The sequence below is a fragment of the Oryza glaberrima genome, chromosome 11 (assembly GCF_000147395.1).
Source record: "Oryza glaberrima chromosome 11, OglaRS2, whole genome shotgun sequence".
In the NCBI taxonomy this organism is placed as follows: Eukaryota; Viridiplantae; Streptophyta; class Magnoliopsida; order Poales; family Poaceae; genus Oryza; species Oryza glaberrima.
The window spans coordinates 4,817,248-4,835,378 of NC_068336.1; the positions used below are offsets into that span (position 1 = coordinate 4,817,248).

The following is an 18,131-nucleotide window of genomic DNA, read 5'->3' on the forward strand; positions in this document are numbered from 1 at the left end:
GCACTATTGCTGCATACAGGTTAGTTGCAATTTTTTGCTAGCAACGACAGAATAGAGTAATCTATCACTATCAGCTGCAGGCCTGCAGCCATCCAAAAGTTTGGAACAACATGTCCTCCTGACCACCAAGTGATATTCATGGTCAGGTAGTCAGCATTCACATTTGTGGATGAGCTGCCGCGTAAGCATCATCATCAATTCAAATCACAGTTACAGGGCCAGACAATGCTTGGTATGAATTGAAGTATCCATAGTTCCAATTATCCAAATCAGCACCATCTCGCGCAGATTCAAAACAAAATTCACAGCCAGGAAACCTAGCTAATTTGGCCAAATGCAGCACGCACCAGAGAGCGTTGCGCAGCAGCGGCGACCAGCGAGTAGGGGAGCAAGGAACAATCACCTGTCACATTAGGCGAGCACCGGAGACGAAAGCGCCCGGGCAGCCGTACGCCGGCGGAGGCGCCGCCACCCGCCGCCTCGTCGCCTCGTCGGAGACGGCGGATGCAAAACTAGAGAAAGACGATGCTTTCCGTAACCCTCGCTCGAAGGCGGAATTGAGTTTCTGAGCAAGGCTTCCTTGGGCCGAAGCGATGCCGCAGCGCGTATGTGAGGCCCATATAGGTGGGCCCGAACGGGATAGGGGAGTACGTGTAGCCCAGAATAGTTGGGCCTAAACGGCAGAGTGGAGTATTTTAGGCCCATGTATCCTGGTGAACGAAAAATAAATTGGTATTGACTCAACTGCCAAACAGTTTATTTTTTGAACCAATTTTCTGTAGAAAAGTTGTTTCATAAAATCATATTAATCTATTTTTAAAAAAACATTAGCTAATATTTATTTAATTATTTGTTAATAAGTCGCTCTGCGTGCGGAGTTCCCAATCTAATGAGCTGCCTAAATGTGGAATTAAAATAATGCAACGCACGTGCATTTTGCTAGTGAAGGAGAAAAAAATGTAAGCTTGTAATCATTTGCTTGCTGGTTTAATCAATGGTTCAGTGAATCCCTCAAAAAAAGAAAAAGGAAAATGATTTAGTGAATCGTTTATTTGAAGTCAAGAACGACACAAGAAATTTTGGCAGAATGAGGCATCATCAACAAATTATTTACGACAGAAATATGAACATTAGATCCACCAGTTATCTGTCAAAAAAAAGTATGATTTGATACTTACAGTCCCAGTCAACATATTGACAACTATGTTGGGCAGCAGTTTTATCAGGTAGGTACAGGTAAAAAATAAAAAATGGAGGCCTGATGTCCCTATTTTACATCTTCCTAGAAAAATCAGGTAAGCTCAAATTGCAGCACAACTGCATGACTGCCTAAAAATATGTTTTTTTTTAAAAAAAAAGAAAGTTTAAAGGATGCCACCATGTGCAACTGCACTTCATGTTCTTTTCCAGAACTGGTATTCTGGAACAACTTTCTCTCAAGTCTCAACTGGCTTTAAGGTTGGAACAATCCCTGTTTTCCTCCATATTAGAGCAATCATCATCCAGAAAAGAGTTATCAACAGATAATTTCGTCATATGCATAGACTTTGTAAAAGCTCCACCTCCAGTTCTTCATCATCAAGTTATGTCATGTCTGAGCATTGTGTGAGGCGCCAATTTTCCGAAAGGTTCCTAGCATGTGATGTCGAAGAATTATCTTTATCAGGCAATATTCAAGTCTTTATATCTAACTGGAAAGTCTTCCATTAGGTAGTGATTATCAGCTTTGGGAAGTGACAATGGCAAGGTCTCTTCGTCCACAGAATCTCGGTATTTCAATGGAACGACTTCAATCGAAAACCTATTTTGGCTGGCTGACTTTGAACGACTTGTGGGTAAAGATGGTCCAGTACCTATTTGGAAAAATCTCATTAGACATGATGACATAGTAGTATCTATGAAAATATGTAAAATGACAGATTGTGGCATACTGTCAGTCATGTCCTTTGTCTTGTGGAGGAGAAATGTCCCAGAAAGGATGGTCACAAAACCACACAGCTCCGTGACAATTTGTGTTGGATTTTGTCGATCCCAATCCTGCACGTAATAAACTATGCTATCACAAATTGAGGAAATAAACTTTCCATAAGGCATCAATTGTTTCTTGAAGACAGCAACATTGTGAAAGAAAATTAAGGTGCGTAGTGCACGGTAACAACATTGTGCAAAATTATAATCACAGCAGCATAGTTAGCGGAGCAGAACACATGTAGAACTACACATTAAGCCAAAAAAAATAAAAATTGTTCATAGCTTTCTGCAACAAGAAAGTTGAGTGTATAAGGGCTGAATGCCTAATGGAAGTGATAGAAAAAGCTTACCTTGAACATTATCACACTGGCTAAAATTGTTAGTGAAGTAAACATCACGTAATATATTGGTGAGACAACTGCTGTATTAAAGGTGTCCAATGCCTGCAAGTCACAGAGATAAAAGAATTACTATTGCGTTAATGTAATAAGCCCTTATGTGATATGTTACAATAATGGTAGCTCAATAAGCTACATGTTCTGTACTATTGCCCAGAGTGACATTTCAATGCCCCAGTGACGAGCCAGGAAAGTTTTACAGCCTGAAGCCCTAGAAAAATCTAACTACGCTGAGTATATGCTGCAATTCTATTTTCAATCCCTACAACGACATTAAAATTCTATTGCACATTCACCAACGATCCCGGGTGGCTCCACCACTGCTATGCCCTACATATTATTTGAGCTAGTGAAGATTCTTTTAAGGACAGGTGCGATGATGTTGTATGAATGAGACAAGCTGTTAGAAGATCCCTTAAACTCAAGTTAAATCTCTTCATGTACCTTATTTAGATAGTTTATCTGGGTGCTCACACAGGTGGCTACAATTAGGGCAAAAGCCCATGTCTGAGGATAGAATAACTGGTTCACTCCTGAGAATGTTAACTTCAATGCAATGCCGAGAGCTTTTACACTCATCACCTGTTAAATTCTCACCATCAGATAGAACATGGAATTTAGTTGAAACAACAGTAGAAAAAACAACAAAATTGATTATGATTGGGTCATATATTTGGACAGGAAGCGTACAGTGAGAGATCCTAGAAGAGAACAGACTCCGATGTACACCATGATGTTTGTTTGTCCATGTTGAGGGACAACAAAATATATAAGCACCAGTGCTGCGGCAACTACTATAGCAGCGTAGCAAAGAAAACCTGGAAACAAAGGGAAAACAATAATGAATCAGACATTCAGTCTAGCCCGTGGAACTTACAGTAAGGCTGCTGAGGGCTATGTTATGAACATATTTTAATACAGTAAATACCTGGTTCAGTTGCAAGATCCCAAACTTCCCTTACAGAATCGATGTTGCGCTCCTGTGGAGCATGGAGTACAATTGTGATAGATCCAACTACACAAAGAACACAACCAAGTATGCCAAAGGTGTGTAGTTTCTCCTGCAGAATGGCATGTGCAAGTGCAGCACTGCACAAATTGACAAAAGATTATGGTTTTGATTTAGCAACTAGATAGCAAAAACAAATTTTAGCAAGTTTCTTATTTGATTCATCTGAAATTACCTGATGATTATACTGAGTGCCCCAAGAGGAGTAACAAGAATAGCAGGAGCAAATGCATAAGCAGCAAAATTTGCAATTTCTCCCACAATCACTGCTCACAAAGGTCATGTAAGATGCCATTAGTCAAGTTTCTTTCCTTAGTGACATTTTTTGTCTAAAAACAAATGAAACAGTAACTTCAGTATATTAGAAAATACACATTTCTGTTCACTTCCAACCAATAAATTCCACCAAATATCTTACTGAAAGAATAACAAGGAAAAACAACAGCCCTAGGAGCAGACAGTAGTAAGAGATATTCATGCTAAGGAGCCATATTCAGGTGACAGGAAACACTTTGCTCCGTACAATCACTTTTCATGCCCCAGTTAAGCTCAAAGGTTCTACTAATATCTAGTCACATACTTGTATCAATGTAATTATCCAGAATATCGTTTTGGCTTCATTGTATCAATGTAATTATCCAGAATATCGTTTTGGCTTCATTGAATTCAGCCCCAATTAAAAATGTTTAGTTTCTCCTAATACAAAGTAACTGTATTTATCCTGATTATCAAGGCACAGAAACATCTTATTACAGGCCTTAGGGAGTTGACAACTTGACATCAACACGAGTTTACATGACCAACTAACCAGGTAACAGACAATAAAGGTCTCATCATAATCAAAGTGACATCAATAAGGAAAAAATAATTGCAGGATAATGTTTGAGCAGAGCAAGCTATATGTTAGATCAAAGGGGAAAAAACTGATAAATCCAATGATAGAAAAAAAATATTGTGCACATAATGTGACAGAAAAGAAAGGAACATTTTCAAGAAGTACAAAATATTGTATAATTTAAAAAGGAATCAAATGTGGCTTACTAGAAATCATGCCTATCCACCATAGAGGCTCCATTAAGTAAGAAAATCCTCCATATCCTGTTTAATGCAAATAAAGAAAACATGTGACCTCCTGCATTGAAACTTGTAGAGCTTGCAACACAATAGCTTATGAAATATCACACGAATAATGAAAGTGCATTGATCTGACATCAATCATTTCAGGTAAGTGCATAAGGACATAGATCAGGTTGAGATGTAAGTGCATGTTTTGTTCATACGTTACCACTAGGCTGTCCTAAAGTAAGCTATTATAGAGTAAAGTATCATAGTAGTTGGTTGGTTTGATAAAATATTGCACATGTGACATCGCTATCATGGAAGTGAACCACTAGCCAGCCAAAAAGATGTAATTTCGTCCTGGCATACTGAAGAACCATATCGGTTAGCCACTAATCGCAGAAGCACCACAACCACCTAGCAATAGAAACAACAACCCGAAATTTGACTTGACTTTACTCTTTCCGCAAACCGAATCAAACAAAATCCACAGTAATCATCCATGACTCGATCAGATACAGCTTACGATCCAGAAATCAAAATAAGCAAAGCATTGGTACCACAAGCATTGAACATCATCTTGTATAAATATTTAATAATGGAGGACAATTGCAAAAGGCCAAGGATACCACCACAAAAGACAACTTTTTTCCGGACTCACTCATCTTAGTTCCAATAAAAAAAAAATCTCACAAGTAACAAATGCCGTATCAAATGAAGCAAGAAAAAAAAATTATTCAGAGAGTCAACTGATCCTCCTTGCAAGTAAAGTAAAGATCCTTAGACTCGATTAGAACTACTTTTGCAGGTAGAACTTTCCAGCTTCCACGCCCAAATCATTTTAATCCTTTTCACCCGCGAGAAAAGAAAAAAGAGAAACAAATCCATCCAATCGCGAAGCAAAAGATGACTCTGACAAGATTCACTACTTGAATCAAAGCTATATTTTTCACATCAGCAGAATCTACCCGCCAAAACGGCGTCACCTGTGCCCCCAAAAATTTTCACCTTTTCCCAGCCTCTCTTTCCTCTGACGAGTGACAACCAAATCAAGATTCTAAAGAAAAATTTCCAAAAAATATTTCTACTCCCATGAGAAATCCCCTTGACTCAATCAGACTATCAATTTACTACCCAAGAACAACAACCTCGCCAAATAAAAAAAATAAAAATCCAAAGCAGAAACAGATCCCTCTCTCTCCCACCGAGCAAACCAACAAAGCAAGGAAAGAAAGCTACCGGAAACCGCGTCGCCATGGAAAGCAAGATCCTCCGCCCGATTCCACTGCCCACGAATCCAACCCAACCCAACCCAACTCAACCCAGCGAGGAAACCGCGTAGACCCTACCCTACCCTACCCGCCCCAACCACCACCGCCGCCGACGAACCTCACACCGGCGCGCGGGGGGGAGATCCAGAACAACCAGAGAGCGCACACGCGCGCGGGCGGCCGCGAACTCACCAGCGCGGACGCCGGAGTCGGCGGCCCTCCTGAGCCCCATCTTCTTGACGATGAAGCTCGCCCCGATGAAGGCGCTCGACGACACCGCGAGGACCAGCCCCTTGGCGTTGTCGGTGGACATCCCCGCGAGCCCCGCCGCCGCAGCCGCCGACGCGGGCGCCGCCATCGCTGCCGCAGCCACCGCCGCAACCTACACTTCGCCCCCGTCACTGCACGGTTACTCCTCCGCCGCCGCCGCCGCCGCTGCCGCCGACGACGAGGTGGTCATGGAGGTGGAGGAATCGGAAGCGGGAGGGAAAGGAAGAAGAAGAAGAAGAAGGTGAGAAGAAGTGGGAATTTTAAGGGGAGGAGGTTTTTTGCGACGGGGTCCTCAAGGATTCGCTTTATTACCAACTCCTATTCTTTTTTGGGTTAGACAAGTACTTCCTTAGTCCCATAATATAAGGGATTTTGAGTTTTTACTTGTAACGTTGACCACTCGTCTTATTTAAAAAAATTTAAAATTATTATTTATTTTATTTGTGACGTACTTTATTATCTACAATACTTTAAGCATAACTTTTTATTTTTTATATTTATAAAAAGAATTTGAATAAGACGAGTGATCAAATATTACAAGTAAAAACTCAAAATATCTTATACGGTGGATCAGAGGGAGCAGTATATCCGTTTTGAGAACGGTTTCCTAGCTACACTTAAAAAACTTGTCTAACTCTTTTAGTTTTTGTTGGAGTAGGCATTGCATTCTCACCTCAGATCTACTATATGTGTTGTTCTGGTTGTAGAAAATACTATCCTTTTATAAATTATTAAATTATTGCTCGTGTTTGCAAATAAATACTTGGTATAGTTTTTTTTAATAAGTACCCGTACAAATGAAGACACCAAAACTATTGGGAATTGTTTATGTAAGTGTTCGTAAAAGACTCTTGTATGTATGATTAAAATGACTTTTATTTGGAATCAAAAGGGTAAATTTCTATGAGGCAGCTTCAAGCTTATCAAATTTCATTTATTCATCTATATGTCTGCAGCGCGGTATATAAGTCTATCTTTAATTATTGTCATAATAAAATCTGTCTAACTCTTATTCCTTGTTTATTTTTCAAAAAGAAAATATACATATCTTATTTAACTCATATAACTGTTTCCTACACATTATTCGTCATCTCAATTAATCAATCACAACATTCTCTTCTGTAATTCCTCCTATTTTCGCATCTTAACATATCATCACCATTTCTCATTCAAACCTTAATTTATACTTAAAAATACTCATGTCTCGAAAACGGAGTGAGTACATGACATAAAAGCACTATTCGTATCATACACGCTACATGTGCATCCGGAATTCTAGGAGGAACTGTGGTAAACCTAATTATTGGGCTTGGTCACCATCTAGTAGTACTTAATATGACTAGCACATGTTCACTTCACTGGTGGGACTTTACTACTACGTGAAGCTCCTCCTCCTTTCACCTTAAATAAACCCTTTACAATTATCGCCACGTTCTCCTATCTTATATTAGCAAAAGTTATTATACATTGCATTAGAGAGAACAAAAAAAATACCACAAATAACAAAGTGAGTTTGTTAAGTTTATTGTGATGCAACCAGTCTATCCGGATTCAAGTTCTTCAGTTGATACGGATGTTTGCATTTACAGATTATTGTTTTTCAGTGGTAAACAACGTAACCATCAACAACGAGACACCCATGGTGACGTCGTTAATCTTAAAATATGCTAGACCAATTTTTCGAGCGCATTCATAAATTTTAGGATATAATATTTCGTTCTTTCCAAGATTCTCATAGTGATAGAGTGTGTGTTTGAACGGATACTTCCTCCATACTCATAAAGGAAGTCGTTTAAGACAATGTTTAAGTCAAACCTTGGGAATATAAATCATGAATAACTCTCAAATTGTTGAGTTTGAAAATATAAAAATTATATGAATAGATTTGTCTTGAAAAATATTTTCATAAAAGTATACATATATCACTTTTTAATAAATATTCTTATAGAAATAAGAAGTTAAAGTTATGTTTTAGAGACCGTGTCGCTGTTCTAAACGACTTACTTTATGAGTACGGAGGGAGTATGAGTGAGTGTGCAAACGTCGTGAGTGCGCGCGTATATGTACGCGTTTTTTATTAATACCGTGAATAACTAGTATAACGAGTCCTAATTTCACAATACCGAGACTCCCAAGGGACCAAAACGCAAAGAGTCCCCCGAAATTCCAGGTGAATCGAAATAAATGTGTTTCGGATGGCAGGGCGTGTCAGAACTCAGAACCCACCCAAACCACGCGGCTGTCGCGTCGTCCGATCCGTCTGTCCATCACCGCATCGGACGGTGGAGGCTTCTCCCAGGAGAGGCCGGGGTGGCGTTGGTACGTGGGGACGGTTGGTTGGGTTGGGACGGGTTCGGGAGCACGTGGAATATGCCCTTGCCCTCCTGTAGTTCTGTACTACCGGATGAAACGGAGCAAGGAATCCGCCACGCTGGCGCCTCCTCTCCATTTTCATGGTGGCTGGATCGTAATTACGAACCCTGATGGCATGATCGTAGCTAGGCCCGGTTTATTCGCAAACATAAACTTTTCACCCTGTCATGTCATATTAAATGTTTGAACGCATAAGAGTATTAAAAAAAACTAATTACACAAATTACGTATAAATTATGAGACGGATATTTTAAGTCTAATTACGCCATGATTTGACAATGTAGTGCTACATTAAACATTTGCTAATAACGAATTAATTAAACTTAATAAATCCGTCTCACAGTTTATAGGCGCTCTGTAATTTGTTTTTTTATTAGACTACGTTTAATACTTTAAATGTGTGTGTCTGTATATCCGATGTGATACGCTAAAACTTTTTGTCTCGCAAACTAAACAAGGCCTACTACCTTCATGTCAAAATATAAAAACTTATTATCGGATAGAATATTTTGTAGTATAAAATATCTGGATAGAAAGTCTATCTAGATACGTTGTATTAAGAAACGTCTCATCCGGTATTAGATTCTTATATATTGAGACAGAGGGAGTACGTAAAAAAACAGTAGCGAAAGAGAAACTCTTACTATTCCCACTATCCTAGTTCATACGTAAAAGGACACTTTTTAGAAAACAAAGGTATTACTAGTATTGAAGAAATAGAATGTCTCAATTTACAACCGAGGATAGTTAAGAGAGTAGAAATAAATTTATTTTGTGATAAATTTTAAACTGTAGGAAACTTATTTTGCAGGATGGAGGGAGTCCTTATCAGATGCAACCAAAACTAAAATTTAAAATGAAGTTGATTTGGGGTTCTTTTCTTTGTAGTTTATCTTTTAGCATTGGCTTTTAAACTGATAGTAACACAACTTCTACCGATAATTTACTTCACTTGCTAGTCGTAACTCAAATGATCAGAACATCTGTCTATTTTCTTGTGTCTTATTGGTGATGTAGTTTGTGTAAGTAACAAGTTATCTCTGTTTCATGAGAAGCCATTATTATCATGCTGTGTAACTTCAGCTCCGTTCTTTTCTCCAATAAAAGTTGTATAAATTTGGATATTCATGGCACACTTTTCAAAATTACTAAACCGTGCGTTTCGTGCAAAATTTTTATATATGGAAGTTGCTCTGAAATATCAAATAAATATATTTCTCAAGTTTGTAATAATTAAAACTCAATTAACCATACGTTAATACCATCTCATTTTGTATAAAATATTTCATCTTTATTACGAGTTTCAAACACCATCTTCATTTCCTAATGGATAATCATCCATTTATAAGTCATGGGTTTGGTCTTATACCTACAGACCTTCCATGGTTTTGATATTAGAATTATGTTTGATGTACAATTCACATACTTTGTTCAAGAAAAAAAAATCCAACCCTTATATCCTGAGGTAATTTTAGTTGTGAGAAAAAAAAATACTACATAACCCCTCGTTAATAGAAAATGAATATGTTGGATGCGTAGGTGAGCGGTATAGAAGGAATAAAACTTCTTGATCAATGAATCAATAGTAGATAAAAATGTAGAAGTTTAAATTTTAATTTTAGGATTGAGTCTATCTGAGACACAAGGAGTACTATAACAGCTGGTTTTATTTGGTACTACAATAAAGAGAGTCCACGGGATTATAGAGGATTGTTTCTATTACAAATCTGAACGGCTTGATGGTTTTTACTAAGTCCACATTGTGCATTTTTCAGATAGTACTCCACTGACTTAAAAAAAGGACAAAATGCAGTGCAAGCCAGCCAAACACCGAAACACGTATAGTACTGTAGAAGTATTTATATTTCTGACCAAATACGTCCATGTCGTGTTCTGAATTTAGGACGTGGGAACCTCTATATTGCCTGTCTGCCTGACATAGATTTTCAGCCAAAGCCAAAAATAAGAAGATTAAAAAAAAAACTCTTTGTTCAGTTGTGCCAACTTACACACCTAGAAAACGGAGAGAAATTAATTAATTAATTAATGCTATGTCCTACTCCTACAGTTGACTGTTGTCAATGTCACTCCGTTGTCCTGAACCAATTTTTTTAAGAACAATTTGTCCTCAACTTTGGCCCGTGAGTGACACAGAAGCAGAGGGACAGTTATTAGTTGCATTTGCTCCAAAGCAAGTACTACACCAAGCAAAGTCAGAGTGTTTACAGTTCATAATCTCTGTTTTTGTTTCCTCCTCGTTTAAGCCAGGGCTGATAAACCGTGAAAATAATTATAAAAACTTCTAAAACAGTATGTGTTATTAGTGGTTTAAAAATCAATTTAAAAAACACAAGGATAAAAATACTCTAAAGTCAACTTGTTTTAAACTTCAAATTTTCAAGGTGACAACCAACAGACTAACAACCTATTAAGGTAATATTGTTATCGTTTTGCATACAACTAACTATAAGTCATAACGCTTACTAACGATAAAAAAATTGATGATAAAACTTTTATAATGCGTTCTGAACGACTTAAAAATTCAACGCTAAAAAATAAACTAGGATAAAAAAATTAAAATCAACTATAGAAATAATTTTTAATATTAAATTCTTTGTTGCAGTTGATAAGTTAAATAGCAAACGGTACAATTCACAGCTAGAAATGCGAAAGCTGCCGCTACTGTTAGCTTTGGCTACTTGCCAGTTGCCACTAGAAAGCTGCTCACTCAGCAAGAAAGCAACAGCTTATCTTGTCTGCTTGCTCATCTCATCCCTCACCTTCCCCTTCAAATGCTTTGCATTACATATTTACATCAACATTCCATAGTGGCAAAATTGCAAAAAAAAAAACAAACAAACAAACAAACAAGCAAAAAACTCCAGAGAGTAGGAGTAGAATCTAGAATCTCTCCCTCAAGTACTCCCTCCGTACTCGTAAAGGAAGTTGTTTTAGACAGTGACACGGTCTCCAAAACACAACTTTGATTTCTTGTTTCTATAAAAAATATTTATTAAAAAGTGATATATGTATACTTTTATGAAAGTATTTTTCAAGACAACTCTATTCGTATAACTTTTACATGTTCAAACTTAACAATTTGAGAGTTATTCATGATTTATATTTCCAAGGTTTGACTTAAACCTTATCCTAAATGACTTTCTTTATAAGTATGGAGGGAGTAGTTATTTAATTATTTAGATAATTCAGGGGATATTTTAGACGGTTTCATATTTCATTTTCTTTTAGAAAAAATGGTTTCATATTTCGGGGCTGATTAAGTAGAAAAATCCCGTAGTATAGGAGGTAAATAGATTATACATATTTCTTTCTAACGTGAAGATGCATAGATATACTATTTCTTTACTTATTTATAAGATACGGTATAGTTGGACTCATGTAACCAATCATTACTCAATCATTACAGGATCACCATAAAGTATAATAAAGTCCCCCAAAAAAAACCAACCTAGTGTTGGATGTAATGTTTTCTACTACGACGAATCTGGATATACTTCTGTCTAGATTCAACTAGAAAACATCCCATTCAATACTAGGTTAGGTGAGGGAGTGCGGAGTACCTGATTACTTGGTTAGTGGTTTACAATAAGGCTGGCCGTGTTTAGTTTGTTGGGTGTAAAAATTTTGACGTATGCGGACACACATTTGAAGTATTAAATGTAGACTAATAATAAAACAAATTACAAATTCCACCTATAAACTGCGAGATAAATTTATTAAGCCTAATTAATCCGTCATTAGTAAATGTTTATTGTAGCATCACATTGTCAAATCATGGCGTAATTAGGCTCAAAAGATTCATCTCGCAATTTACATGCAAACTGTGCAATTGGTTTTTTTCGTCCACATTTAATGCTCTATGCATGTGTCTAAATATTTGATGTGACATTTTTGGCTAAAATTTTTTAGAATCTAAACAGTGTTTAGTTCCCTTCAAATTTCCAAAAAATCCATCACATCAAATGTTTGGACACATGCATGGAGCATTAAATGTAGACGAAAAAAACCAATTGCACAGCTTGTATGTAAATTGCGAGACGAATCTTTTGAGCCTAATTGCACCATGATTTGACAATGTGGTGCTACAGTAACTATTTGCTAAGGACGGATTAATTATGCTTAATAGATACGTCTAGCAGTTTATATGTAGAATCTGTAATTTATTTTGTTATTAGTATACGTTTAATATTTCAAATATATGTCCGTATACATAAAAAAAATTTGACAAGGAACTAATCACGGCGTAAGTTGTAAACATGAGGCCCAGCTTGGCATGGTACAAACAATTTTAGCTTTCGGAACTCACATGAAGATGTGACAAAAGTTGTTGGGTACAGGCCAAGGAATGCACGGTGACCATGTCTTTGATGTCAGCTTTGTGTCTTGGGCTGAAAACACCCTACAAATGCAATGTACAGCCTGTACTATATTGGAGTACTTGAAAGTCTCCATTCCTACTTTGCTCTAGTAGCCTAGGATCATGTCATAAAATTTGAACTTGAAAGAGTGACCTTAAAATTTGACTCTAGCAGCTGCATTTTGTCTCTAATACGCAATTAAGTTTGATTGATTTTACACCAGCTGGCAAATTATACATAGGACTTTCATCTTCTCAATATAAACCATCCAAATCTAATTTGTCTTGATGTCCATCCACTATATATCATTCAATTGTCTGCATCAGGTATATTCCCATTGTATTAGATAACGTGTCTTTAAGAGAAGGCTGGATTGAGGTATGATCCATTCATTTCAAATCTCCTGACAATATGCCTAGAAAATAACTATAAACTCAAGTATGATCCATTCATTTCAAATTACATGCCGTTCTAGTTTTGTCCTAAGTTAAATATTTGTATCTTTCACCATATTCTAGACACGTGATTTAACATCGTGAGATTTATATTTTATATTTAACATAAGAAATACTTTCATAACATATAATTCACGTGTTATTAAACTACACGATTTTTTAAAAATGATAGTTAAAGGTAAAAAATATTTAACTTGAGATAAAACTGAAACAACAGACAATTTTAATCAGCGAAAGTAGCTGAATTGGAAGTTCTATGGGGAGTAGGAGTAGGAGTAGGCTCTAAAGAAGGCACTCCTGACTGAGTAGTCACATTTCAATCATTAACCTTGCTAAAGTTGCTAGCTAGGGTACCTGGATATATTAACAAGGGATTTACTAATTAATCACCTCACTTAGCTAGGTAGCATTCATAGCAAAACCATCATTATTTTTGCCGCCACCCAATGATGGAGGGAGGTTAGGGGGAATTGTTGACCAGCATGCATATATACCCAGCTCGCCTTTGGAGGTTTGAACATGCAATGCGGCGACATGGGGCCGAAATGAGGTATGATTTATTTTTTTTTTTTCATAATGGAAGCTTTATTGATATCAGTCATCGGAAGATACTTACGGCCTCTACACCACGACAGTGCACAGAGCCAACAAACTCCAACATACTTAAAACAAGAGAGAAAAAACAGCGTGCAAGATCAAGGCCCTACAACCCGAAGACTAGGTCGCCACCCATATGCCGGGGTAAAAAACTCCTTGACCACTTGCTCCAAATATAGACAAGCCGAAGTGACAAAGTCCTGCAAATTGGGTTTCTGGAGAATAACCCATGATCGGAGCCAATGTGTACTCAAGAAAATAGCCAACAAAGGAGAAGAAACAGCTTTCCTATCAAAAACCACATCATTCCTTGAGAGCCAAATTGCCCAGCAAGTTGTTGCCGCCCCTAGTAAGACTAGAGGTCTAAACTCTTTGGTATGTCATAAAACCCACTGCTCAAACATATGTGACACGTTCCTAGGCGAACAAATGTTTGAAGCAATCTGGATTAGAGACCAAATCGACCGTGCTAGCCGACATTCAAAAAATAAGTGTTTTATCGTTTCTTCTTTGTGGCAAAAACAACAGATCTTACTCCCTTTCCATTTCCGCTTAGCTAGGTTATCTTTTGTTAACACCACTCCTCGACGTAGATACCACAAAAAGATCTTTACTTTAAGAGGCATTTTTAACTTCCAAATAGTTTTGTTAATATTGGGAGCTCCCGTATGAGCCAAAGCAAGATAATGAGATTTAACCGAGAATCTTCCATCTGGTGTTAGATTCCATTTAAACTCATCTTGCTCATGTGACAAAACTATATTAGCGATGCGTGGGAATAGATGATTCCACGCCACTAATTTAGAGCCAATAATATCCCTGCGCCAAGTGAAATTTAATGAGGTATGATTTAATAATGGATGGTCACCTAGCTAATTATGCAACTTTATATCTATATCTATACCTTATTAAAAAATAGGTAAAGCTTCTGAAATTTTTTTTGTCCGTGTCCGTCTTTTTTTCCCACTGTTTTTTTCCATCACGCTTCGGTTTGGTATTCTTCGATCTCATCTGATCTATTGCATGCCGACGCCGCCGGACCAAAACCTAGCATCGTCGCCACATCATCTCTCCGTGTGTTTTATCCTCCTATTGAATTTTGTGGATTTGTTCCAATTTTGAGAAAAACGGAAAGAGAAGATCGAATGGATAAAAAGCCCTCAACCAATTTTGATATATTAAGAAAAAATTGGCTGGATTTGATGGGGATGAACGGCTCCGGCATATATGCAAGAGACTATCTAAAGGTCGGAGATGGCAGTCGGCTGTGTGAGTTAGGCCTATGGCTCCACTTGTGGGCTGGACCGAAGAGAGGAAGGTCATGCGGAGGGAAGTAACGGAATAGGCTGGGGCTAGGAAGGAAAGAATGGACTTTCATCCCAAAACCAAGAAGAATTTTTATTAGCTTTTTCAATTATAATGTATAGCCATCCTAATGTTTTAATTTATTGCTCAGTTTCTAATAGCTATTGTATCACTGACAAAACGTTTTTATCCGTTGCAACGCACGAGCTTTTTTAGTTAGATAACAAAAGCCCATAGGAGATCTGATCAAAGTTTTAACAACGGCTTATTCTTTCTAGGTAAAGGACAAGGCCATAAAGGTTGATCTACTCCTTGTATCCTAGATTTTAATTGAAGTGTGCACCATGGACTTGTTTTGGATAACAGATAGTACTCATATTTCATTTGTAGGGAACATGCATGCGCATCGATCTTGCATCAAATTATGAGTGGAACACTTTTTTTTAACACAGTACAGGCGCACACTCATCCTTCTGAACTCACACACACAAACACTCTACCCCTATGAACATCTCCGAGAGACTAGACTGGTATATATTGAGATTGATGAAGTGTTTATGGGTGTCTTGCTCTCGACGGACACGTCGCCTCCAAGAAAAATGCTTCGTAGAGGCATTTTTCTAATGCCATAGAAAACAATTTTCAAATACATTTACAACACTATATCATTTAAAAAATATGTAATGCGTGCCTTATTGGAATTAATATCTACAAACGAAAAATATCCGTCTTGTTGCATTTCAATAGAGGCGATTTTTTCATGTCTATAAGATAAATCCCTCTATGTCTCGTGGTATTTTAATAGAGACATTTTTTATGTCTATAAGAGGGTAGATGCATTTTCTAAAGATATTAAATTTCACCATAATCATATCAAACCAATGTTGAAAAAAGAGCATAAACTATTTATTCTTGCTACTGTCAATCCTTGAACTCAAGATCTTTTCAATGCGCTCTTTTAGGCAACTCATTATTATCTTCAATGCGCTCTTTTAGGCAACTCATTATTATCTTCAATGCGTTGACCAACTTAACCTCATGTCAATACTTGTAAGGTTATAGCATGTGTTACTTATATTTATTCTCTTAGTATACACTATTATTCTTTTTAGAAGTGTCTCTGCGGAGTTTAAAATATCTCAAGAAAATGTCTTTACATATCAGGCATATTTTAAAGTGGTGAAAGAATACCTCTACAAGAGAAAATTTAACAAAATATACTAAAAATATCTCTAGAATAAAAGTTTTTTAAGGCAATTCTTGAAAATGCCTCTGAAAATTGTCTTTACACTGTAAAACTCCTGATTTTATAGACAATTTGTAAAATGCCTCTGTATGAGGTTTTTTGTTGTAGTGCAAAATAATTAGTCATAAATATGAATACGCATGTCAAGTTAGCACTTAAATCTAGTTGGGTAGGTTCTACCATAAGGAATTGTTAACACCAAAAATTGGTATGGTCTTTTAGTGGATTCAGTTATCGAAAAAAGCCAATTGGTAGAACAAAGTTTATCAAGATCAAGCTGAATTCAAAGAGGAATCGTGAAGACCATAGCAATACAGTTTCGTATTTCCTTAATTAATATATCTCTTAAATAGGTAGGATTAGTTATGCTCCTTTTCTTGTTAGGAAATATTATTTCATGTTCGATATAGACTTGTACCTCCTCGAGGGTATAAATATGTACACCTGGAGTTTTTTAATATCATCCACAGATCAATACAATTATATTTTGGCGCCGCCAACCTTTCGATGGGTTCTTGTTTTTGGGCGGGGCTGCATCGATTAAGGTCATCTTCGGCGAGAAATCAAGTTCAGGGCCTTGCTCTCAAGTTGGGCTTCATCGTTTCAATCTCCAATGAGGAAAGTAAGTTCCGTCAACTTTGCTTGTATCAATTTGGCTAGAACGTTCTCGGTTATGTCCAATATTCTATTCAAGTTGATGCAAGCGTTGCCTATCAGATATATCGACTCTATCTTTAACCGCATCGTTGTTTAGAGTTGTATCGGATTAATTAGGACTTCCTCGGTTAGGTCCGATATTCTGACTATCTTGGTATTTCTCTAATCACATTGTTGTTTTAGATTGTTTCAATATATCCATCACAATTGTGTAGATCTATCAGCTAAATAGGTTTTTCTTATTATCTTCAATTTTATATTATCTCGGTTAGGTCCAATCTATTAGATTGCTGCTAATAAGTTTGATTCTACTAAGTCAATAGGCTATTATACAACGTTTTATCGGAGTTCTAGTCGATGAGTTACCATTGCTAGCTATGGGCTTTAGCTATAAGATATATCGGTTAGTTAGCCGATGTATATATACACACTATATCAGTATCGGCCAATTGGTTCATTGGTTCAATCCTTTCTATTATCCTTGTTAGTTGCAAGATCAAACTAAACGGCACACCTGAACCTCATCAAAATTTAGGACTTGCACCAGATCTAAGCAAATCTCTTGACCTTCGTGTGTGGCGCCAGATTTTGCATCAACAGGAACCTAGCTAACTAATTGAGTTACGCTCACTGTGCAAATGGAACACGTTATTAACATTATTAGTTATTGACTTACTGCAACATCTATTAACATTTTGAGCCATTGCATGATTATATTATATATATAATAACTCTTATACAACAAAGTATCAAATATATTAATCATCATTGCAATGTCGTTTTTATACCAATATTTTCCATGGGACGTACGTGCAATTAATCGACGAAAGAGGCAGGCTTCTACTCACCACCAAATATTTGTCACATATCAAATCAAGAAACAACGAAAAAGAGGGCAGTTTTATCCACAGTTCATGAATTTGGATCACAAAGTAGTTATTGCAACTTTCTTCATTCCATTGAGAACTATAGGTATATATATATATATATATATATATATATATATATATATATATATATATATATATATATATATATATATATATATATATATATATATATATATATGCATAAGAGTAGTATTTTTGCCATTGGGATGTATGATTAAAACTTGGTATCCACGCAAGAATTTAATTGTACC

The 18,131-nt window shown here is 36.8% G+C and overlaps 1 protein-coding gene across 1 annotated transcript; it reads right to left on the reverse strand.

Moving 5' to 3' along the window:
• Positions 1 to 1,106: 1,106 nt before the first annotated feature.
• Positions 1,107 to 6,210, reverse strand: LOC127754545 (probable magnesium transporter NIPA4). Its single transcript, XM_052280110.1, has 9 exons — positions 5,901 to 6,210; positions 4,420 to 4,476; positions 3,554 to 3,644; positions 3,298 to 3,458; positions 3,060 to 3,187; positions 2,814 to 2,951; positions 2,322 to 2,414; positions 1,932 to 2,037; positions 1,107 to 1,853 (listed from the first exon to the last, which is right to left on the reverse strand). Exons 1-9 carry the CDS (start codon positions 6,064 to 6,066, stop codon positions 1,663 to 1,665), a joined length of 1,131 nt encoding a protein of 376 aa, XP_052136070.1. The 5' UTR covers positions 6,067 to 6,210; the 3' UTR covers positions 1,107 to 1,662.
• Between the last annotated feature and the right edge of the window lie 11,921 nt (positions 6,211 to 18,131).

Bases quoted from the DNA above. Each gene is read 5' to 3' on its own strand.
- LOC127754545 (XM_052280110.1), bottom strand. From the start codon at position 6,066: ATGGCGGCGCCCGCGTCGGCGGCTGCGGCGGCGGGGCTCGCGGGGATG. The intron at 3,645-4,419 runs GTAAGCCACATT...CTTTGTGAGCAG, and splicing joins GTGGATAGGCATGATTTCTA to TGATTGTGGGAGAAATTGCA. The intron at 1,854-1,931 runs GTATGCCACAAT...TTTTCCAAATAG, and splicing joins GACAAAGGACATGACTGACA to GTACTGGACCATCTTTACCC.